General features: G+C 40.5%; 1 protein-coding gene across 1 annotated transcript; it reads right to left on the reverse strand.

The window, feature by feature from the left end:
- Nucleotides 1-479: 479 nt before the first annotated feature.
- cd82b (CD82 molecule b) lies at nucleotides 480-22319 on the reverse strand. The gene is made up of 9 exons (XM_070907430.1): nucleotides 22258-22319; nucleotides 16683-16755; nucleotides 15366-15438; nucleotides 9535-9659; nucleotides 8447-8521; nucleotides 6167-6265; nucleotides 4573-4746; nucleotides 3377-3460; nucleotides 480-2503 (listed from the first exon to the last, which is right to left on the reverse strand). The coding sequence occupies exons 2-9, from the start codon at nucleotides 16743-16745 to the stop codon at nucleotides 2426-2428; spliced, it is 771 nt and encodes a 256-aa protein (XP_070763531.1). The 5' UTR covers nucleotides 16746-16755; nucleotides 22258-22319; the 3' UTR covers nucleotides 480-2425.
- Nucleotides 22320-25882: the final 3563 nt, after the last annotated feature.

A 25882-nucleotide genomic window follows, 5' to 3' on the forward strand; every position in this document is an offset into this window, starting at 1 on the left:
GCTCTTTGTTCTGTTCAGCCACAGGGTAGTCAGACTGAATTAACAAGAAAATACAAAGGCTAAATTGGGAAATAAAAAAGAATAAAAAAATGAAATTAATTAGCTTAGAGGTGTAGGGCAGGGAAGGTAGTGAAATAAGCGTTTCTTAAGAATCTGCATGAAGCCCATAATTAAACCTGCAGCTTCTACAAATCAGGTTTTTAAAACATAATTAATTCATTGATGAGGAATCTTCCATTTTACACTTAAAACGCCATAACAGACTAATTTTGCTCATCTCGTCCAAATGCATTTCTGTCTGAAACTGTGACACTGTTGAACATATACTGCCATCTTCTGGTTGCTCTAGGTACAAAATGACAACCGACCAAAGGAAAGCTCAAATAGTAACCTGTCTACATGTCTGTGACCACTGTTTAAATCTAAAGAACACAAAATGAAAGAAGAGCTCAACGGATTCTAGTGGGTTCAGGTTTATTAATAGTTCTCAATAATAAAAAGAAACATTTGTTTAAACATGGCTTACAGGTCCACAAATATTTTTTCTACTAAACAAAGTGTAAAAGTGTAAAAATATCTTAAACACACAATAAAAAGCCTTCATCTCTCATTAAGTTAAATTAATGTTTCAATTTGACAGGTCATTAAATAGAGGCTGACTGTAATTCTGACAAACACAGCTGTTTTTTTTCTAAATGACCAGTTTCCGCCCTCGTGTATAATTGCAGCATGATGAACAAGATTTGAAATGACTCGTGTGTGATGGCATGAAAAACTACCAACCACATAAAAGTGCAATCTATCCACTAAATTAACCATAAATTCAGCCGTAATAGTGTGTTTGAAATGAAGTGGAAGGACTGAGATGATGAGATGGATGAGGACACTCAAAGCAACATTTTTGTGAAACATTTTTAGCAAAGATAGCACGAGTTGATGAACAGTCATTTTCTGGTCATAGCGGCTTCTGAAATATGCAATATTATAATAATAAATGTCAGCTCCCAACGCTTTCTCTGCTCTTGTTACCAATAATATACACCCGGAAAAATTACTTCTGGGCAAACAAACCATCATGCAGAGAGGGGAAAATACACTGTGGTCACACAGCTGCTGTTTTCATATGTTATTGCTATGATTCCTTCAAAATGGAGGCAGGTGTGAGGAGCTTAAATAAAGATGTTCGGCGCAAGCACTACAGTAGCTTGTCTGTTCATAAACTCACGCTATGCTAAAGAAGTGAAAATACAGCTTTGAGAGTGACGACAGATTCACTCTAAGGGATCCAATTTCTCTGATTCAGACCAAAATAGTGCTGACGAGCTGCTGCTGCTGCGGCCACATTCTGTACATCATAAACAATAGACAGGAAACAAGGAACAATAGGACTCTTAAAACAAGAGCATGTGGGTGACAGCTTTCCCATATAAAACGCTGACCAAGCACTGAAGTGCTATAATCCCTTACCAAAGTCATATGTGCAGTTGTAAAAAAACAGAAATGACATGAGAATATATATAAAAAAAAAAAAGAACAAAAAGAAATAAAATACTCACTCAACACATCATACACACACTTACTTCATGCAAAACTAGCCATTTTGGAAAGCTACTGGTTACCAGTCAGACACACCCGAGAGAAGGACAGAGATGTGATTTAGAGACGCAAACAGATGATGGATAGCGGGAGGGAGGAGGAGGCGGTGCGTGTAAACGGAGGTTAATATCAGGGCTACTGGGTACAAGCAGCTGATGAAAGAAGCCAAAACCTCCACCACAGCAGCCCTGCCCTGACTCAGCCCTGGGCCTCTCCTCCACCCTCTGCACCAAAAATACCACCTGCAGGATCACATAGTGGCATTAATCCTTGAGAGCGTCTACCACGCACCCACCCACACCCTGCCGTCTCCCTCTCATCTCTCTTGCCCCAGAGTCACAAGATGCCCTGGCTCTCAGCTCACAAAATGTCACTAAAGTGCTCTCTCTACTATGTTAAGCGCTTCATTGAGGTCAGCCAAGGAAAAACAAAACAACACATAAATGAACATTTGCATAGTATCAAACCACAAAAATTCCACCAAAACATCATAAATGTCTCCTTAAAAAAACACAAAACAATAAGACAACAATGGTAACTTGTGGACTTGAGTCCAACAAGTGTGTCAAGCTTGATTGAGAGGTGTGTGTGTGTGTGTGTGTGTGTGTGTGTGTGTGTGTGTGTGTGTGTGTGTGTGTGTTTGTGAGAGGGACATATGGGGCGTGAGAAATTTACACAGCTGTCAAGGCAGGAGATGCTCAAATGGTGGAGACAGCTGTCTTAATTTGTGTGTGTGTTCATAAGAATGTGAGACAAGGAGAGAGAGAAAAAGAGAGAGGAAAAGAGTCCATCCATCTGTGTGTGGTGTGAAGCTGGCTCTGTCTTCAGCTCAGTACTTCGGTACTTTGGTATAATCCTCCTGGACGACACTTTTGCACAGACACATGGAGAGGATCATCCCAAGAAGCTGCAGAAAATGGAGTTGTCAGCTTAGTTATCGGAGTTGAAACTGACCAGAAACATATACATGTGGAGGACAGGTTCCCAGGCAAATTCTAACCCAATTTCCAGAAAATTGGCAAAAGAAAATGTGAATTAATGTGTGTTTCCATACACTACAGTTATGCGAATGTTAGGAATTGGTTCAGCGAGACAAACAGTGGCGCTAAATCTCCAATTGAGTGCCATTAAACCACTGCAGAAGAAGAGGGCTCAACAAGATGATGTAGCTTGCAGAGAGTTAAATGCTCTAAGCGAGAAAGCCAAGAGCTTAAAGACATGACAGAAATGAAATGAGATACCACTCTCATGTCTTTTCGTTAAATATGAAGCTGGAGCCAGGAGACGGTTAGCTTAGCTTAGCATAAAGGCTGGAAGACTGGAATCTGTCTACCAGCACCTCTAAAGCTCACTGATCAATACGTTATACATCTTTAAGTGTAACGGGGAGGTTATGTACAGAGTCAGGTTCGCCGTTTCCCCTTACTGGCTGCAGCTTCATGTTTAACAGACATGAAAGTGGCATTGACCTTCTCAACTAACCCTCGGCAAAAAAGCAAATAGACACATTTCTCAAAATGGTAAAATATTCCTTTAACTCAGGCTTCAAACTCATATTAGCTTTGGCTACACTAAGAATTTTCAAGTTTCGGGGGGATTTAGTCGCCTATCTTTTGCGATGGAGTTGCGTCAGGGAGAGATTGATTCATGGCCAGTATGAACAGGAGGAATGATAGCAGTGACTCTTTTTGTACAGTACATATGGCATGAGAGTATGGTATTAAGATAGTCCTTAAAAAAAACTCATCCTTTAAGGCTTGACAGGGGGATAGATAGATACCTCCACGACTGCTACACCGACACAGATTCCCAGAATAACTCCACAGTTGTCCAGGAGCCATTTCTCCACGCTGGACATACAGCCCTAGAGGAGAGAAGAGAAAGAGAGAGAGGTTAAGAAAGACACGGAAAAAGGGGGGATGCTGGCCGACATACACAGGAGAGATGAATGGCTATGTGATCCCAGCCGGACATGAACAGAGCCTTTTCAAAACACAACTGTTGGCTTTGGACTGAGTCAGAGAGGGGAAGAATAACACGGCTTAGCTGAGCAGAGGAAAACGGTGGAGAGAGAGTAAAGTTTCTGAAACACGCAGACCAAACAACAGAACAATAGAGCTTCCCTGGTGTTTGAACAAATCACACAGCACAAACAACACGCCTCAGCAGTCGGTATTCACCGTGCCGATTGAGTTCGACTGCAGTGCCACGCCGAGCTGGCAGAGTTACACAACACGAGTCAAACCTACTTACGTAATGAGTAAAAGGTCTTTGAGAACAATGCAGGCGAGCTGAAGTAACACTGAGCGTAAAGCTCAGAGGGGCTGGGTAGCATTTACAGAAGACAATACACATTGTGAAAGGTAAGACTGTCAAAATGTTTCAGCACTCACTTACTGTCTGATGTTGCAAACCCCATCATAGAGACTTAATGTTATGCCAACAAAAGATTAAAATACATAAAAATGCACGTTATGTTCGCCTTTGTGGTATCACTTAAAGATATTGTGAATTAACCCAAAAACATCTGAACTAAGTGATATCCAACATGTCGGTGTAGTGAATGAATCACTGCTGATCATCAGGCGAAATTTAAACGCTGGCAACAGAGTCGAAACATGCATTGATGGAAGAGTTTGGTTCAGCACAGCGAGGCAGACTGGCAGGCTGAAGCTGCAGCTGCTCCAACACAGCAGTTTCACACGGTGCCTGAGAGAGCGAGTGACCACAAGAATTATGAACCACGGAGGCACAGTTAGAAGGATTTTACAACCAATCGCAGAATTATGCTTCTCTTTAACTGAAGTGTATTCACATATACCGTTTGAGTAATGTCTGCTGTGACAGCCTTGATACTGAAATGAGAAAATGTGTATAAACAGCTGTTGGCTTCCTCAGTAAATCCACAATTATGATTTTCAAATTGATTTTCAACCTTAGCGCAGAAACAGCATGGCAGATTTTAGCGTTATGTACCTTCTCAAAGACGGGTTGTTCTGTGGACAGGTGCTCACACAGGCCGACTGGCTGGACGTCTGTGCCATGCATGGACACATTGTGACAGGAACATGGGTAGAGGTTCTGGGAGCTGTTCTTGATCAAAATGTTTTCAGACCAGTTGCCCGGACCAGTCCATCCACAGCACTTCATCTGGCGGTATGAAAGAGAGGGAGGATGTGAGTAAAAAGATTAGGAGACAAAGAGAAAGAGAAGAGGATGGAGTGAAAAAAAGGACATGAAACAAAGAGAGAGACAAATTAATGGTAAAATAAATGAGATGAAGACAAAACAAGCAAATCCACTGGCTCAGTGAATGAGCATTTCTATTGTGGAGACCAATCTCTTCTTGGCTGCTGTTTTCTTCAGAAAGATCAGGGGGAAAGAGGCTTGGCAGGAAAGAGAGAGAGAGGAGGAGGAAGGAGATAGTGAAGAAAAGGCTTGATCAGAGCATGGGACAATCTGACTTCAGCTTGCTTCAGACCTGTTTTTGTTTGATATGGGCTGATTAGTTTAATGAGTCAGTTCATCCAAAGTACAAAAAAACTTTTCTCACTTACTCTTAAAGTCATAGTTTCAAATAGTTTCAGTTTTATGTGCTGAGATTCTGAGATATCCTTCTCTGAAACTTCAGCTGCCAGCCAGAAAATATGGAGCTTTGTTTGTTCTCCGCAAAGCATTGAAACTTTAAATCTGAAATTCTCAACAGGAACAATGCCTCAGTTATTCAGGATAACCCACAGACCTCACAGTCAGAAGTTTACATACTATTTCTTCAGTAGAGAAGAAAACCGCTCACTGTGAGGTCTGTGGGTTATCCAAAGTGAGGGACAAAGTTTCTGTTGAGCTATTTAAATGCCACTTTCAAATGTCTTGAGCACCCTTAACAAAATTCCAATCACCTCTATTGTATTGTGCTGGAGGCAGAAAACTTATGAGACTAATTTCACAATCTGGGCACATAAAACCAAAACTACCTGCAAGGCTAAATACCACAATGGATCCTTGATAAAAAGTCTAATTTTGGTGAAGTGACATTGTAACGTGGCCCTGTGTATTATGCTGAGTTCACATCATATCACTAACACGGTAATTACAAGCAACCAAGTAGGAACAAACATTCACACCAGCCTACGAGTTGACGTGACTACAAGGCTAGTGGTGGGGGTTAACACTAATGGGAAGTAATGGGAAGTTTTCCTCTTCTTCCCATTCGGCCGACATTGTGTGGATGCTGCATTACAATGAAACAAACGTGACCAGCACTGAAGGGTTGAGAGTTCAATTCACATGGGAGACACCCATTCTAAAAATATATGCACTCAAGTTACTGTAAGAGTCACTTTAGATAGCAACTCTGACCAAAAGGCATCTGTTGAGCCAAGCTGGTGCTGTTCATGTATCTATGTAGGATATATTCCTATGGAAATATTCTATTGGCTGTCAGTTTATTACAACAGACATGGAAAGACACGATGTCAGTTAAGAACCATTTAGGAAATGGCTGTTCAAATTCTTCTTTACATTAAACTTTTGTGTATCTTGTACAAACCAGGTTGAAGAGTCAACTCACCGTCCTCTGAACGTAGTCCCAGGTGTGCTCTGTGGTCCTGTTCTGGCCTGTGTAGTTGATTATCATGCCCTTTATGATGTTGGACATCTCAAATTTCAACTGGAAATGAAATGAGAAATCTTAATCAACAATGCAAGGTTTATGCATCACGCCAACACTGAAAACACTGTTTTTGGTTGTTCCAAAATACTATAAATAGCTGTGCATAAATGGTATGTGGGTGCACGTTTGTATGTAAGCAAAGAGTCAACACACTGTCTACATAGCAATCAATCTTTGATGCACGGTAGAGAGACAGCGTTGAAGAAAAGAAAACAAACACACCCACACTAAATCTTTTTCTGTAATTTACTCGCAACATCTGAACTTAATGTTTCTTAGGCCAACACCTCGGATGGTACTGCCCTGTGAAGTCCCATGCTGGGCTGAAACATTGCACAAATACAGCTCAGTAGGAGCATGATTCTGTGTTTATGTGTGTGAGACCACAGAGCGGCGGCAGCAGCGATGTATCTTCAGAGCTCTGCAGGAGATGAGTGAGAGCCTCACCCTATTCTGGGAAAGGGCACCACCCTGCCCTGTGGTAAGCCTTAAACACAGGGAGGGCGTCTAAAGCTACAGACACACAAACATACATGTGCATACACACACACATATGCATGCTGAAGGGCTAACAGCTGAAAGAGCAACAACAGCCTCCAGCTATCCTGAGTCCTGCAGGTGTGAGGTTTGTGAAGGGAAAGGCTGTTTCTGTCCTGGGAGGGAATGGCCATGTTCATGAGTATGAAACCGGTCGTAGAGGTTGGTGTGTCCAAACACGACACTCCCTTTACACACACACACACACACACACACACTGCAAACACTGCAAACACACATGGTTGGTTCTATTGTTTAGGCTAGTGCTATTATTGATTTGACCCTGATTCAATAGAAAAGGTTTTAGAGGAAAAACCCAGGAGGTAGCTCAAACCCGACCTCTGTTTGATGGTCACCCACAGTTATGGTGTATTCAGTAAAAAGTGTGACCTGTTAAAGATGCCCAAATGCTCCACTGATGTAAAACTCACAAACAACATGTGATATTTGGATGTATTTTTGACATCTGACTGTAATGTTATTTTTCTTCTAAGGTTTGGTTTCATATGTTCTGTCTCTGTCTCTATATATGTCTCTGTCTCTATATCTGGTCTAGTTTTAGGTGCACCACTTGTGATTTGTCTTTTAACTTATTGGCTAGGCTGAGCAAACTGTTGCCTCGAAAGTGTGTTAGTATTATAGTGTCAGCACACGTGTTTCATATTGTCGCTGTCGTGAAATCTCCAAAAATGTCAACTTTTTATGAGTTCAGAAAAACATTCTTGCTTTTAGCTTTGTGACAAAGCATCAATCTTTGAGACACATGGTTTTCACTGAATGGCGATATGTGGTTTGTTGTGACCTCTCTGACTTGTTTTCCAATTAACTTTCTTTATTAATGACTAAAGTTTCCCCCCTGGGCTTATTTATCTCTCTACTAAACCTTTAAACATTATTACAGTTTGGTTTTTCAGGCTGACACTCAACTCAGCAAAGACGGAAACATATTCAGTCAACTCCGGTGAGTTGGTGATCCTGCCTGTAGGGGGCACTGTTTCATCAAAGACTTCAGTAGAAAGTGGTTTCTGGGGTGATAATTACTGTATTAGATTGGGCAGTGTTAGACATACCAATTTAAAATGTCTGCATATGACAGCAGCTTTAGCAAAACTCATTCACCATTAATTTGTTAGCCCTCTCCCTCTAACACAAAAAACAGAGGTGGAACAGAGTTGACAATGGAAACCGTCAGTATAACAGCCTGCTTTCTACTTCCTCTACGGTCGTCACACATCTCTTTCATTCCACCTGCTTCATTTCACTTTTTTAACAGCATCAAATGTCACATCAGTCACAAACCGACATCCTGTCACTTTCCATTCGTCGAGTTAGGAAACTGTGTTTCATCACAGGATGCAGGGGGCTCCCTAACAGGTTTAGCTAAGACCTAAATGCAGCCAGTCACAGCTGTGAAGGGGGGGAGCACAACACCCAGTAGGCCCCAGCTGTGCAAGTAAGAGAAAGTGTGGTGGGAGGTAGAGGACATGAGAAATTTGGACAGAGAGAAAAAAGAAAAAAACAACTAAGAATATTAAAAATAAATACTGTAGAGACGGGAGGACAAATTATAAAGAAATGAAATTTAGAAAAAGGGAAGGGAGAAAATCACATTAATTAAGCACATTAGAGCTTGTGTCTTACCCGATCTCTTTGGAAGTAAATGAGAACTCCAGCCGTGACCTGGGCGATGAGGATGAGCAGGAGGCAAGTGAAGTACTGTTGGGGGGGTAAAGGAAAATGTCAGTATAACAACATTTACATCAGAACTTCTAAAACACTGACAATAATGCAGGAAATCAGTCTCCTTTTACAAATGATGGAAATTCAAAGAAAAAAATAAGGAAATCAGCTGCTGTAATCAAGTGACAATATGAAAATGAAAGAGGTCGCTCCTTGTGATGAACCTACAGAATCACCAGAATCTCCCCTCGACTTAGAGCATAGAGCTCTATAGTCTTAAACATAATCTCTAAAGCCTTCTGCAAGAATAATATAAGATCCTTCCTTAAAGATCCTTACCACAGCCTCATCTATGTCCTCCCTGAGTGTAAAGGTGGTGTGTGTGTGTGTGCGTGTGTGTGTGTGTGTGTGTGTGATGGGGGGGGGGGTCCTCTGCCAGCTGGTCACTGTCACTGGGAGAAGTAGGTCACAGCAGTTCTTCAGTTAACCCCTAACAGGTTTAACACTGTAGAGGTCATGCACCCATCCCCACTCTTGTTGTACCCCCTACATCTGACTGGCTTTATCCCTGTCACCTCCCTCCCCTCTGTAAATCCACACATGCTGCGAGGCCCCCGGCCCACACATAAGCAGAAATGCGAAAGGGCTTTACTGTCAGCAGGAATCTATCATGTGTTCTTAGCCAAGCTTGAGATCTCCAGCAGGTGCATTTAGGTGAATGTTTCATGCAAAAAACAGTGTACTTTAAATACATAGTTGGCAGGTCCTATAAATACAAACCGAATTTCTCCAGCTGACTAGAGAGGGAAACACTACTGAGAAAGCTTTATTTTGGGGCATTTTATGCCTATATTAGAGGTTCAACATTAGAGAGATGACAGGAAATTAAACCGATGTATTTCCTCTGTCATACAACAGAACATTTAGTTTCCTGTGTGGTAATGACTGAACTGTGGTCAGATGTTTTTCAAACTGCCTTATCTCGCCATGGGGAGGGTGTTAACATTAGCATGTTAGCATTGGAGCTTAAAGTGAAAGTAGTTCCTCACCAGACCCAGCAGACAGCGGATTTCGTAGATGGCTCCTATGCAGCCGAAGAAGCCCATGGCCATTGACAAAGAGCCAACTCCAATGAGGATGTAGGAGGCCACTTTCACCGTGTCTGACGATTCCTCTGGAGACAACATACGTATAGAGAAAGAAAAACACAGGAAGAATTCAACTTACACAGAAACAATACACTGAAACCTATATGGGCGCTGGTAACTACACACCTGCTCCAACAGTTTTACAGCAACAGTTTGTAGTTAAACACAACTCCTTTTTTAAACAAAAAACATAACCACTTAGCAGACAAAATGCACTGACACACATTAATTTACATGATGGAGTAACAGAGGTAGGACCCTGATCTCTGCTCTTGTTTTCTACTTTAACCACAGTGCCTGCCTGCAAACAAATGCTGCTCAGAGGAAGGCCTTGTTCACATGCAAAACTTTTCTCATACAGATGGTTACAGCGAACCAAAAATGATTCACAGTACAAACCTTCTACTTCTCTGAATCCAGAGCATTCTAGTGCCTTTCTCCCACAAAAAGATTGTTTTAATAGGCCACCAGAGAGAGTTGGACCAAGACAAGTCAATGTGTGGTGAGATTAATTGATTTCCATCTTTGGTATGTAGAGCGGGAGAGCTCCAGGAGGAGGAGAAGGAGGGGGAGGAGGAGGAGGGAACAGGGACTGAAATGGAAGATTGGAAGGTTGGAGAGGAGATAAACTGGAGCCATTATGTGGCTGTGTGTTATCTGGGCTGGAGGAGCTCCAGAGAGTCAGAGAGTCATCTGCTCGGTCTGCAGATGGAGCCAGAATCTGAGCTCTGTGAAATGGCTCCAACTCCTAAAGATTCCTGGGCCAAGCGAACCAGCCAGAGCTATCAGATAACTCACTCCCATCCATTTGGTGAAGAAGCTGACAGACACAGCAGCTCCTCCACCGCTGCTCAATGAATATCATGCAATGTCGCTTCTTGGCTTGGTCACTAGGAAGCTGAATAGATGTAGTTATTACAAATTCCCTTATTATATTACATGCTGATGCTTCATGCAGTAATAACCATATACAGTATACCCTCTGGCAGATGCACCATGCATATCAATTATCCCATAGATTTGAAAAACAATTTGTCTTTCCAAGTACAACTCTACTGTGTAAAACTTAATGACTATACATACACTGAGCCAACATATGTCCACACATAGAACAGACAAGTCAGACTATAAGTTGCTGCTTACAAAACACTTTGTGATTTGGCACCACCTTACTTTGCAGACCTCCTCAGTCTTTAAATTCCATCACGTACACTAATTATTACAGGATGCAGGCTGTGTCATCATCCCAAAGATATAAAAGCAATCTGTAGGGCAGCAGAGCATTTTCTCATCATTTCCAATTATTTGGGATAAACCTCTACACTCGATTACATGCACAAACACTAATGAGATGTTTGAATCAAGACTGAAAACCTATTAATTTTAGCCTTTAATGGACAGTTGATAGTGGGGACCGCTGGAATTGAACCAGGGACATTGCAGTCACATGTGTCTTATCCACCAATTGGACACCCTATTCTATATGTAATCTACAGTTGAAACGATTATTTGAATAATCAATCAACAGAAAATGAATCAACATGTTGACAATCGAGTAATAATTTCAGACATTTATGAAGCAAAACCTACAACCATCCTGAAGTCAAGCTTCTCAATTATGAGGATTTGTTTTCTTATCACTTTAAACTGAATAGCTTTGTGTTTTTGACTGTTGGTCCGTCACCTGGGACTCTGGGGAATTGTAATTGACATATTTTACTTTTTTTTTCATTTTATAGATCCAAGCTTAATCAGTTAATCAGGAAAATGATCAGCAGATTAATCAACAATGAAGACAATAATCAGTTGCAGCCCTAATATATAATATATATTTATGTACAGAGATTGTGTAGTGTACTGAGACATTTAGTTACTTATAATAAATCTACTTATTTACAATACAGACACACGCTTGAAACGTCATTACATGCATTTACGTCTCTGACTCTGCATTACCAGAGTAGCGCATGTTGTGGTGGTTTGAGTATAAGTGGAAGCTAAAGGTACTCAACGTTTAGCTCAACATGTGCAGAGTAGTTATGTGGTTGTAGGGTAGCATTTAAAGGGAGGCAGACAAGCATACTGTATGTTCTATATCCAGCACTCTGTTGAAGCATGTTATTTCAGTCTCTCTCTCTCTCTCAAACACACACACAACCAGTGTCTGCAAAAAGAGCAGATGTCCACAACTTCCTTAAAAACAGGATTTACCTGAAGAATTTGGGAGGATGCATGAAATGGTTTAAGCAGAATTCTCAGTGACTGTCAAGAAATGCATGCAAGAGACTTCCGGATGCCTAGTTAGTGGCATAACAGATCAATATCTAGAGATAGGAAGCAGTGATGCAAGTTTCAGTGCTGAACTGGGACTGTATGATACACAATCATTGTTTTTCTGCTAGACTCTATGATTTAGTAGTTAGTTTCATTTTTATTTAGCGAGTAGGCCAGAAATTTAGTCTCAATGTTCGTTGAAAGGAGCAGAACTATTTCACTGCACTTGTGGCACATTAAATCAACATAATAGAGATTTAGTTAGTATGTAGAATATAAGCCAGTTTTCTATGATTATTAATTGTGGAAAGTATAACTGAGATAGAAGTTTGTGTCTGGTTTCCCTGTAGCCCAGTGATTAAAGGAACACTTGTTCCAGTAAAAAAATACACCCTGGAGTTAGAGGAAACGTCACTAATGCAACCTCAAAACAATTCTCCACTGTGACCACTTCTAAAGTTTTAATTGAAGCAGTTTTATAATATTCTTGGCATGGTATGGCAGCAAATCTAATCTTTGGATTGACTATTTCCTCTAATGTCATGTGGAGTCAGTAGCTCACAATGAAACATATACAGGGGGACATTTACGTTCTAGTTGCTATTTCTATCCTTCAGTCTTAAAATGAGAAGAATCCTCTCAGACCCTCTGCCAGGTGTATCAAAGATACTGTACTTTACAGTCCTCCTGCTGTGGAGCTAGCATCGGTAATCTGTGGTAATTTCACATGCACTTTTTCTGAAGTCAGCATGTGTTTGCCTGGTTACTGTGCTGTTCTGTCGTGTAATATGGCAAGTTTCCATGTAGGTCTCAGCTACATTTTCAAAAATAGTTCCTCGGGTGGTTTCCATGGAACTTTCATTTTAAAGGGGCAAGATGGGCCTTTCAAGAAAGCTGCTGAGGGAGGAGGGGGACTGATGCAGTTCCTTCTGTAAACATGACCAGAGCCACACATTTAGTTTGTATAGAGCTGAAGAAAAGTCATGGTTGACATTATGTACAGATTTAAATTGTAAACATAAGTAGATCAACTTTGTGCTGAATTTCTAGAGTTTAAGCCGTCCAAAACAAAATAATTTCCCAACCAAGTTCTCTTTTCTCTATTCATGACTTTGGAAAGTTTCTGAATTAATCTTCAGCATATTTCCAAACTGTGCTTTGGCCCACTCTCTGGCTCCCAGACCTCCTTTCTAGGGCTGACTTTTGTTTAAACATAAGGCAAGCTGTGTTTTGGCACGTGCCAGCAAGATAAACTCAAGGCATCATGTCACTGAGGTAAACTATTAACTGTATTGATATAGAAGAGTGTACACTGAGGGGAAGATGTCCTTTAACTGAAAAGTAGGGGGCCTGAAACCAAAACATTTACAAAGTTCCCCTGCCTGAAGCCATTGGGACAGCTGCAGGGGCCTCTATTAATATAACTCATAAAGAATGGAGACTGAAAACACACAGATCCTGTTTATGGTCAGGCAATGGTACAACTTCTAAGGGGAACACACAGAGTCAACAAACAGAGTTGCCTGCAGCTTTGGTTTTTGTTCCTCTACAGGGTGGTAAGAGAGTGTGAGGTTAGAAATCCAGGGAGGAGTTGAGGTTGACCCATCCTGGATACAGGCCACAAAAATACATGGAGGAGAGAAGGTCATCAAGCCCCACATAGGAAGGGATATCCTCAGGGTATAAGTGAAGCAGGATCTCTGCTATCTCTGGAGGAACAGATGGATTACCATAACAATAGGACTGGGACTGGCAGGAATGATGCATACAGTATTTTCTGGATGCCTGACTGGAGATAAGCAATCTCAGCTCAATAATAACCTTGGAGAGAGTCCTCCCTGAGTAGTGACCTCAAGAGCTGAAATATGAGCCAGAGGAAGACAAGATTCAGTTTGACTAGTTTAGGACACAAGGGCAGTTCTGGTTGGTCTTCGTCAAAACTCCAGCCTTTTCACAACTCATCAGTCAAAGCAGCACAGACCTCCAAGCCTAAATATAGATTATTCCAGCTCTGCTCAGTCCTCAGAGGTGGGCCTTAGACTGCAAACAGAAGCTAAAAAAAGTTAGGGCTGCAATTGACGATTATTTTCACCAGTGATTAATCTGCCAATGATTTTCTTGTTTAATCCGTTTATCGTTATGTCTGTAAAATGTCAGAAAATTGCCAACCACAATATTCCAGAGCTCAAGATGATGTCTTCTGATCATTTCTTTTGTCAGACGAACAGTCCAAAACCAAAATATATTTAGTTTACAGTGATATGAAATAGAGAAAAGCAGCAAATCCTCACATTTGCAATGCTGGAACCAACATTTGGCATTTTGTTGAAGAATAACTTAAACAATTCATCAATAATAGTAATACTCTTGTTCAAATATTGTCTGTATAAGAGCAGAAGATCTGGCACAGTGATACATGTTATAACCTCATCTGAGGTTGATCTGAATGAGTTAACACTCATCATCAGACCTAGTTTTGCAACCCACGTCATATGCTCATCTCCTATAGGAAAACGATATTGCTGTCTCATTGAAAGAAACACCATATTTGACTTCCAACACATGTTGCCAGATAATAAATTGAAAGAATTCTTCTTTATAGACTGATGCTGGGAGAAAACTTCACTGCTGCTCTCGGCAATACTCCATCTGGGATGAATACACTGAAAGCATTTATAACGAGATTTACGGCAACTAAGAGTTTCCATCCGTGGTTCCCTGTTCTTTTCAGGCTAGGCTGGAACTGGGTTTCATTATGCTTTCTCTAGTGTCTTCACAATAGATAACCTAAGCTAGACACATTGTTGTTTGTGACAAAGCTAATAACTTTGCCTCTTAGGAGAATGTCATTTGGAGGCTTGATTTCTTTTTCACAATGCAGTGTCTACAAATAGATCTGTGACAACATCTGCGAGGGTGGGAGATTCTATGTGTGCACCTCTGCCATCTGGGGAGCTGAGGGAACCGGCAAGTTCAAAGTACAACTCTGTGGAAACTGTGGGGAAAATAAACTTGGTATTTTCCAACGTAAGATAAAATAACTTGAGAAGCCTTTATGATCGTGAGCCTGTCACCTCCCCTGACTAACCGACCCCCCTGGATCTCCACATATGTGTTTATCTGTGTGTCTTTATGTCTGCAGGGCAGACAGCTTTTGAGAGGCTGAGGAAGTCATGAAGTTCCATCTGTGAGTCACAGTTTTGGTTTGGTGCGAACATCCCCTCGTGGTTCCTTGGGAATGAGTCCTATGGGATAAATTCCACATAAGCTACGCAGAGTAGGCCAGAGGTTTTTAGGATTTGACAAGCACACTCTCCATTCTCTATTTCCACTTTTGCTGCACTCAGACCAGCTGAACTGACATGGGTCAAAAGTGCTGAATGGTTGCTGACGCGAGTGTTATCACTAAAGGACGTGGCAGCAGGACTGCGGGTGTGCGTGACTGTTACAACACTTACGCAGAACAGCAATGAAGCTTTGGTTATCAAAGAGGACCCAGAGGCCAAAGCCCATGATCAATGCTCCGAAGACCTGTGGAGGGGAAATAGAAGAGAATCAGGCACCAAATCTCATATGAGAGTAAAACAAAGAATCTGTGCTGGTGTGTCATAAACAGAGGGCCTTATTATTTTAGCTTCCTCAGTCTGTCACATCTGGGATTAATCAGATCCTAACTCTTCTCTCTGTCTGATTGTCTCTTTCTCTCACAGCAACGAGCAAAGGAAAAGAGGATGTGGAGAGGATCAAGAGACCCACTCTGCAGGTTTTTCTCACAATTAACACCCAGCCAGCCACAGATCTACCATCATACTCAGTCTTCAATGTCCCAGTCAGAACAGCAAACTGAACAGTATTAAGTAAGGATAAAGGGGTCAAGGCAATAAGAAATGAGAAGAATCATCACCTCTAGACTGGAACATTTTGTCACTGGCGTCTGAAAACCTCAGAAAATTATCAGTTTTACCTCATGTACCCTTGTAATGTGGTTATGAAGTGCAGAACTTCTATGTAATTAAGAGGGGCCTTGTTTAGACATTGTGGGGCACTAGTGGCAGCAAAATCCATAGATGAGAGGCTCTGTTGATTCACCAGCTTCCCCCCTTGGACTGCCACCCCTCCCCAACGCCACAACAGTCATTAGAGCCCTGGTTGAGAGCTGTTCATTTAGAGGGACTGTTGAGCTCCCGGCAGTCATCATTAGCCCACCACTTCCTGGCTTCCCCTAGCCTCCACTAGTCTAATCTGTCCATATGGACAAACACTGACACAGACACACACGCTTCCCATTAGACACCAGTTGAGTGTTCACATCAATAGGTCCGCGTCAGGTTTACAGCCGCATTCTCATTGGAAAAGTCTGGACATCCTTGCAGAGTCAGTTTTAGGGTTATATCAACTGGACTTCACGTTGTGGCCAGTGTGAGAGAGGAGGAAACACACAGAAACCATCTGCTGTTGTTTAGACCTGGCTGTGCTGAGGTATTTTGTAAAGTCTCTCGCCTCAGGCAGAGCCACAGCAACATTACCCTATGTATCTCTACTAATCTCTGGTGCTATTTGAATAAGGACACTTGCTCAAATAAAAAAACACTGAAAGGCTTCAGACGGCTCTCAGTGCGTCATGAGCGTCTGGTTCAGCTGAGGGAGAATAGCATACCTATCTTTCTATCTTAGGTAAATAAAGCTGCTGACAAAGTGGAAGTCATGTGACATGATTCTGACAGTGCATGCGTTTGCATTTATTGCAGCAGTGATGAAGAAATGTGATTACTTACAAAGAAGAGGAGGTTGAAGAGGAATAGAAAGTACTTGGTGACTGTGATGCATCCTTTCCCCATGGCTGCGCTTCTGTAAACAGAATTTATTGGTTAAATTAAACATCAGATAGTAATAAAAAAGGAATGAATGATAATGAAAAGAGAAGACAGACACAAGATGGAGAACAGACACAGTAACAAAACAAAGACAGCTAGCCTTGAGATATCCTTGCTTTAATAATGAGCCACAGAACAAGGACACAGGAAAATCTGCACAGTTGGGTTCCTGGTTAAACACAGCTTTAATCTTCAAAGCAACATCAGCCTAACTCATTTTCAACAGCCACGTTTCTCCAGTCTTAAACAGCCCAACCTGCTCTAATCCCCACTTTTATTAGACAACAATTGGCCTGTTGTCTTAAAATATTTTTACATTTTACGACAGCATTCAATGCTTTTGAAAACAAGTTTGTTAACGAATATAGTTTTATTCTCGACAAAAACGAAGAACCATACTGGTGAGATAGATTGGAGGGAAGACCACCACAAAGTGACGAGTGGTAAAGTCATGATGACTGTGTGGAGACCATGACAGCATGTGGTTAGGCATGCTATTGTCATCACAAGCAGATGGAAACTAGGCCTACAACTACAACTGTGTTTACTAGCCACAACAAGTGTTTTACAGTCAATTTTCCAAACAATTTCAAACCAAATGCACAACAAGAGTAGCCTATTTAAAACCATATCCAGCAATATTCAATAGGTCTGGCTGATTTCACATGACCACATAAGAGACTCTCTGTAGCTGTATGACATTTTAAGTTTGGGCATTTTACACTGACATCTGCATTGTTTAAGTTTACCTCTGACCCATCTATGCTGTTTCCCATGTACACAGATGTATACTCGAGGGCACAAGGCTACACACATGTAACTGCATTCAGTGACTTTTCTGTGAGTAACACGCTCCTTTGAGGAAACACCTGTAGGCCGGGCCAGCATCACACATACAGTACAGTAGGGACACTTTATGAAACTCTCTGGCAATGTGATTCAGCCCTGGCTCCACGAGTCCAAAGAAAATATTTACCACAACCAGACCTTTTCCTTCACTGGCAGCACTGAAAATATAACCAGCCATTGTGGTTATATGAGGAGTCTGAAAATATCCTATAGAGTCTACTCCCCGTGCAGCAGATGACAAGCCGTTCTTCTCCCTGTCTCTTTTACATCAAAACTGTAGGTTCTTCCCAATGCCAGGGCCTACAATGGTGTGTATTTAGTTCTATTTTAAACATTGTATACTACTTTTGGAAGCTAAAACCATGACCTTGTTTGTTGTGTATCATTTTTTTATATAAAAGGATACAGTTACTTATAATCCTTTAAAAAGGTTCCATTTATTTTGATTCACTTTCATAAAGGTGGATTCCTTGTTTAGAGATTCGATTAAGACAAGCATATGGCACTGAAAATGAATATAGTGTCATGGCAGAGTGCTAGCTGGGTAAATAAAAACTGCAATGTTTCATTAAACAAACTTTCTACAGAGACTAATGTGTTGTATTACCGGTTTAATTACTTTTGAGTTACCTTGGAAACAACACTCAAATAACTCGCAAATAAAGCTTATTTACTTTGCTGACATCTCTCAGTCACAGTTTTATCTTCTCCTTCAGTTGGTTAGTGGTGTGTCTGTGTGCACACTCAAGTGAAAAGTGGAGCAATAAAAAAACAGCAACAGCAAATGAGTTATAGCCTAATAGAAATACTTTAAATGAACAACACTCGTCTAAAAATGCCATCATGCTGTTTACTTGCCTGTCTTTTTTTTTAACCACTGTGTGACTTTTACCTGTGTCTGCTGATTAAAGTGACACTGTATTATTGCAACACACTGTTCCAATTATTGTAACATGTTATTAATACTGGTAATAAAATTTTCAGTTTTTCTTCGTCAAATCTAATTTTCCCAATTAGATTTGTGGGGTCAGTAGGATAAATAAAACACTGAAAGTTAGGGTTCACCACGTAATAAAATTTGAACCACTGGAAACCATCACAAGAGTGCTAGTTATTTAGAGTAACCAAATGCAAACATGGACAAGTAAATATCTGGGTTTCAGCTTTATTTGGAAGACACAATCTGTAGAGTAGGCCTGTCAAAAGACGACTGAGGTTAATATTATTATTACTAGTCACTTATACTAGTCTATTAAATGTACTTGATAACCTAAATACCAACACAAGTTGATGTTTACAAAACTGAACACAGTATAAACCCAAACCACACAGCAAATACCCCTGCAAAGTAGATAATCCTTAAAGGAGATTGCTGGTCTTTATGTCTAGATGGTGAGCAGCAGTGCGGATTAAGAAAGAATTAGTTATGACAACCATTGTTTGTTGACTGAGCCTGGTCCATCTGACAACAATTCCTAACAATGCCTCAATGCTACTTATTATATTTTTCAAACAAAAAATTACATAGGCTAACAGGCCCAACCCAATTCATTCTGAAGTAGCCAACTGACCATATTGAGGTTGGCAGAGAGGCCAAACCAAACCATAAATACACTCAAAACATTTTTGCAGAACTTCCATGCAAGCTCACACTTGGAGCAGATTCTGTAAACTGTGGGGCCATTTTATAGGTTTATTTTTTGCTGAACCTACCTAGACAAACCCAATCACACTGGACTCCCTGGAAGCGAATGACAAATCTGTTCCAAGGTGAAAATAAGGACTGTGCGATGGAAATTCAAAGCAGAGCCAAGCGGTAATTCCAAGAAACAGTGCCATTATAACCTTGTATAACAGTTAGTATTCATAACGCTGCAACGACATCAAAAGACAACAAAGTTTATCTGAAATGGGACGGCAGAATCAGAGGAGAGTAAGATCAGACTTATGGTGCAAAAACCACGTGCAGAAAAGAAATTACTTTCTCTAAGAAAGCTGCAAATGAGTCACCTGAACTTTCCAAACTCTGTGACCTCACACAGCCATTTTTTGTCCTATCGTAGCCTCCACTTCCCTCCCTGTGGTTTAGCATAATGTGTGATCATCACCATCAAATAGTGTTTTGGAGGGCACTAAAGGAACTGAAATTAGTGTTTGGTTATTGTATAAAGAGCCAGTACAGAAGCATAGGGTACAGAGATGATTATGAAAATAGCATTAGTGGCAGATGGCATCGACTGCGTCTGTAATGGACCCAGCATGGATCAACTGCAGCCCTGTTGTATACAAAAAGGCAGGCGATGTGCCAACCTCCATCTACCACCAACTCCTATCATATTCATATATGACCCATTTACACATCTGTGAGGCCATCACGCTGGCATGAACCTGCCTACACCATCCTGGTAATAAAGCCCTTAATACCATGCCAGAATCCTGCATCAATGTTGTTTATCCCTCTGTTCAGACAGGATGTAGCTCATTGTGTTCAGTGTCATTTTGGTGACTAAACTGAAAATAATTGCATTTTTGTTTGAGTAAGAGGAAACAGCTTCATCATACATAGATTTCTAGAAACAGCTATTGGTGTAAGTTCAGTTTTGTGAGTAATGTTGCAGCTTGCAAGGGTGAGGATTAGCCCGGCTTGTAATGATAATTTTCACTATCAAAATATTGTTTACGTCTATAAAAGGTTTTCATTCATCTGGGTCATTCAAAATCTGTAGTCTAGACAATGTTTCAACAGTTGAGTTGCTTCATCAGATAAGCCTCAACAAATTCTGTGGGATGGAGGGGATTTCCCATTTAGAATTGATGGGACTCTTGCACTGTGACACAAAGATGTGAAATCCCCCACAGGGGTCCAGTGGCAGGTAACTTCCCACCATCAAGTGGAAATGATGAAGCATCTGTGGCAACAAAACTAAACAGAGCACAACTGGTTTTGACCTACTACTACTCTTCAAAATTACTGGTCATGTTTTTAATCATTTAGTCTCTATACAAAACATGATGACACCTATTACAAGTTACCAGAGGCAAAATGACTTCTGAGTTTAGTTGTGCAGCTAAAACCAAGCACAAAAGTATTTGTTATTTATGATATAAAACAGAGAGATGGTGATAGTATGAAAACATCAGCTCCCAGCAACAGGGTAAATCTTTTGGACTTTTTCAGCTGATTTAAATCACAGAAATAACTTGTGTTTCCTTCACAACCAGCTTCAAAAGTGATGCAAACACCACTAAATTAACCTCTTGAAGGCCATCATCAGTAGCAGCAATATGAGGCTTCAGTCACTAATAGCGTGAGGCAAACAAATCACCATTTCAAATTCTGTCACTGAATAACTGATCAATCTACTTAGATATAAAACTGTAAGAGCAGACAGTAACTCAGATTTGAGAACAAATTTTCCACTACGTGTGCCTGCTCAGATATGAATTTCTGCTTCTACAATATTGCAAGAAAGCTTGCACCTAATGCAAGAGCACTGTGGTAACTGGATGTTGCCTCGAGTGGGGCGAGTAGGTCTCTTACTCATTGCTTCTTTTCAGTTTTGCCACAGAAATGCCTCCGTACAGCTCACAACCTTTTTCCTGTCAAGCCCTCTTAAACACACACACGCACACAACAAAAATAAGTTTGTGTCCCACAGAACCCTCTTAACAACCAGGGCTTTTGCTAAAGAATGCAATAACTGAGCTGCATCAAACCTAGTCCAAAGTAGGGGGGGGTGATTCTTATTTTCATGCTGTTTTAGCATACAATACATAACATATTTTAGTAATACACTTTATCAAAGCTGATGGTTCCATCACTCAGGAAAAACTGTCTCTGAGGAGATTACAATACACTTTAAAGTTGAGACACTTGACCCTGTGATGAGAACAGTTATCCTGAACTGAATTGAACTGTACATTATCTAAGTGGGCTAATACTTCAATTAATAATTAAATCATTTCACGATTTCTTCATATGCTGGACCCATGAAAGTAAAGCTAATCCTGGAGGTCCTTCATTTTAGGGACCACTTGACATCTCCTTTGACGTTTGCGGTTTACTCGTGTGAGATTCTTTAAAGAGACATAACTCAATGTAATTCATATTATAAATGCCGCACAACATATCTAACGTTAGTTTAAGCCGTTACGCCGGTGTTAACAGATAGCTACAACTGTACACAAATTCACAAAAAGTTGAGACGTGACCATAGCAGGCAGGGTGCTACTGTACACTAAACTTGACAAAATGTTAACACTTTGTTACTTACACAAGTTACTATTTCGTTTATTTATTTCAGGGACTTCAACAATTTGTCGTAGGTAAACTAAATCTGCTCAGTTAATAGTGTTAAAGACTTCGAACGTTAAAGAACGTCAGCTTACCGTAACGTCAACGTAAACTGACGTAGCTAACTGTTGTAACATGTTCGTTAGCTACTTTTCTGTTACTTAGCTAACTAAGGAGATTTTTTTACATTAACGTTTTTTTCCAGGAGCTAGACAAAAAGTTTTCTACAGGCAAAGCAGATGGCGACTAACTAACAAAGGAAACTTTACACATTCTGGCGTAATCATTATTACTAGCTAGATACATGTGAACGTGATAAACGCTAAAACTTACTTCTTCTCCAAAGGTGGTAAGAGTTGCTGAGGGGTTGACCGTCTTCTGTCTTGCTTGCTGAGTGACTAAATTGTCTCTGGTGAGACAAGATGTGTGTATGTCCGTGCCGATCTGTGTGTGTGTCTGGGCAAATGTTCACACCCCTACCGTGCGGCAGACTGGGTGACTTTTTTTTTTTTAACCCTTTCCCTGCCAAGCCCAACAACTGTACAGATCTTAGAGGCCACACAGGTGTATTTTCTTGTGACAACTGAGCACTTAATTTTCGGACAAGCTTTTAGAAAATAATAATAATGTCATTATCTCAACATGGTCACGGCTGGTTTTTTTGTGTTCAAATAAAATGACTTCCTCAACTAAACAAAACATACTTTTTCCTCACCATCTCATCATTAAAACAGACATTGTGATGTGAAAAATAATCAGCAGACATTGAGCAATTTCTGCCAAACATTGCTTTATATCTCTTCAGTGTAGTAAACCTATTGTTGATAAAATATTAGTGGAAGTCAGCCCCGGTCCGTATCAGGATGTGACAGGGACTTCTCATGTGGTTGCAGCTGCAGTAGCCTATAATAACAATTATCAGCTGATGTGAAATGTGGGCAGCAACATTAGGTAGAGACTGCCTAATATCCTCTGATTATAGATGATCACATGAAGACAGTTTGGTTTATGTTGAGATGATCCAAAAGTTCTTTGAAAATGCGAGGAAACAAAGGCCTTTTAGAGCTCAAAATAATCATTCTTTGCTCATGAGAAAATACAATATAAAAATATTTATAGCCAATTGCCTGTCCGATTTACCAAATTATATATGAAGATGATTGATTGGATATATTTACATGTATGTTGATCACAAACCTTTTGCCTTTTAAATGATCCATTGTAAAATACTGTTTACTTCTATGCCTTACGAAATAAACCAGGACTCAGTATATTAAGTGGAAAGTATGGGGAGAATGCATACACAGGGACACATGGGAGCTTTTTGCCTATAAACAACCCGAGCCACACACATTTCCTGTGTCACACAATCCTCCTTTTCACCCTTTGCCCAATGTCCGTAAAAAGGAGAGAGAGCACCGGGGATCGGAAAAGTTTAGCAGGCACATGTGGTAGGCTACACAAGGTAGATTCATTTAAATTCACTGAAAAGATCTTTGTGCAGACCTGGAGATAATCATGCTGTGACATGTTCAACACCTTCCAAAGAGAAAACACTAAACAAAGGGTGAGGTTACACAACAGATCTTGTTTTTGTTTTTTTGTTGAGACATGTTAGAACAAAGTTGTGGGTTCTGTTTTGTGGAGCGATATGTTTTGTTGAATTTAATAGGACATTTTGCTTAAGGCTCACCACTTCCAAGGTTACTGCAGGTAGGCGGAAGCTATCCTGTTCGAGGCTGCTCTAGGCTGTCGCCTATCAAATTATTGAGTGTGTAGTCTCACCTTTGCTGCTGGGCATCACTTATACAACAAGTTTAAAGCACACTCAGACTCATCTCACAGGGTGAAACATGGGTGGACTTACTGGATGGTTTGATTGAGTGTAAAGCTTTTCCTAACCTCATTTCCAGTGTGTGAGTTAAGTATTTCTGCTATTTCAGTACGTTTCAAGTAGTTGATTGTCAACTTTTTTTTAGTCAGTTTAATACCTTTCAAATGAGATGAATACATTATCACTCCAGCAGAAAATTGAGGTTCCATGTAGCTGCAGAAGTGATACAATTTACATCAGAAATCACCACATCCTTACATTGCCATCACACCGGTATGTAGCAGTATATTTCTACAGCTGAAACGAGTCAATTCATTGATTAGTTGGTCAACAGAGGATTAATCGGCAACTATTTTTATAATGGATTCGATCGTTTTAGTCAATTTTCAAACAAAGTGCCAAAGAATCTCTAGTTCCAGCTCAAAAGTGAGGATTTGCTGTTTTTCTTTGTCATATGTGACAGTAAAATGTAAAATGGGACAAAATATCTTCAGGTTTTAAGACTGTTGATCAGAAAAAAAACAAGCAACTTTAAGATATCCTATTGGGCTTCAGGAAATTGTGATTGTGAGAAATTGTGATTTTTCACTATTTTCACATTTTATAGACCAAACAATTAATTGATTAATTGAGAATATAATCAGCAGCCCTACATATTTCTATCAGAAAGGACAAGGTACAAAGATGACTACTTTTGAAGTCTTCAAAATAAACAATAGTGTCCTTTATTTCAAACTAGATAGTGGAAATCCATAACAATTCATTGTTGAGGTACAATATAGCACATATATACATAAAAACACAATGCTACAACTTGCAACAGTTTGACCTGGTATGCTATTCACAACAGTACAAATATACGTATGTTGGATCTACATCAGAGGGCATGAATAGCTCAACTTACAAATGTAATATTTTGACTGATTTACGTCAGAGAACCAGGAGGATGAAAGAACGATTTCCTTGCCTCCCCTCTTCTTTCCGTCCCCCGAAAAACTGCCCATCTCTCCCAAAATAACCTGCTTTACAGACCTTTGAACATTTCACAAGGCTGATGATTTGAGGCCTGTAGTATCGACGGAAATGGAATGACATTTTTCTTGAACTCCATAATTACCATGCTAGTCAGGACAGAGCAGTAGGCTGGGGCACACAATGTCACTCGGGAGAGCTGCATCTAATTAAACACTGGAAAAAAGGATAATTACAACTTTTCGGGAGTACGGGAGACCTCACCCATGTTTGACGTTCCCTATCCGAACTGAAAGCTCACCCAAGTAACAAGCACATCTGCCTACAGTGCTGGACTCGCAACTGCAAACCCTCAATCACTCTGACCTCAGGACCACTCCCTTCTTGGGCAGGACTGAACGTGGTCATTTGCAACACTATGGACCACCTTTGGAGGAGACCTACGGTATGTTTCTTGTTCGACTCGAAATTAAATTACAAAATCCGTCAACTATCTTAGAGTGTCTTTTTGACTGGCCTTAGGTGCTGACGAGTATGAGTTGCGGAGATCAGAGTTGAGAGATTAGCAGAGTTTACCTGAAGTCGTGCCAAGTATTGGGAGGTAGAAAATGAACTTACCAATTTTGTGAAAACTGTCAAGCGCTGGGTTACATCTGTTTTGAAACATGTACAGTTTAACTGCCTTATAAATCCAATTTTCCTTTTTAGGCTTTTTGCCATCACCGCCATTAACATCTTTATTTATCATCTTTGCCTTCTAGTTGGTGGCAGCTTGCTACGCAGTTTGAGCCATTTCTTTTTTTCTGGATTATTTTGCATGCATGACGTCAAAAACAAAATAAGACACGCCAAGAGAAAGATCAACCTTTGAAAATCATTTAACTAATACTGAACAAGTTCCCTGTTCGGTTCACATGAACACCACATTATAGTAAATACTTTTATTTACATATATACAAGTAGGATGCAGTGTTGATGACTGTTCTTTTAAGTAGTTTTAAGGCAAGGCTAAGGATATGGTGTAAAAAAAAACTGTGCTACATCACTAAAGAGGAACCAGCTCAGGTTTGTTTGCGCTGCACACTTACATGCTCAGCTTGTGACACTAGCTTTACAGTAAAGGTCAGAATGTTAAATACTTTCTGTAAGATC

This window comes from Enoplosus armatus, chromosome 6 (assembly GCF_043641665.1).
Source record: "Enoplosus armatus isolate fEnoArm2 chromosome 6, fEnoArm2.hap1, whole genome shotgun sequence".
NCBI classification, from domain to species: domain Eukaryota; kingdom Metazoa; phylum Chordata; class Actinopteri; order Centrarchiformes; family Enoplosidae; genus Enoplosus; species Enoplosus armatus.

Excerpts from the sequence above, each read along its gene's own strand:
- cd82b (XM_070907430.1), bottom strand. The coding sequence starts at position 16,745 with ATGGGGAAAGGATGCATCACAGTCACCAAGTACTTTCTATTCCTCTTC. Across the intron at positions 15,439-16,682 it reads TCTTCAACCTCCTCTTCTTT|GTCTTCGGAGCATTGATCAT; the intron begins GTAAGTAATCAC and ends TCCCCTCCACAG. Across the intron at positions 4,747-6,166 it reads GGGACTACGTTCAGAGGACG|ATGAAGTGCTGTGGATGGAC; the intron begins GTGAGTTGACTC and ends TCATACCGCCAG.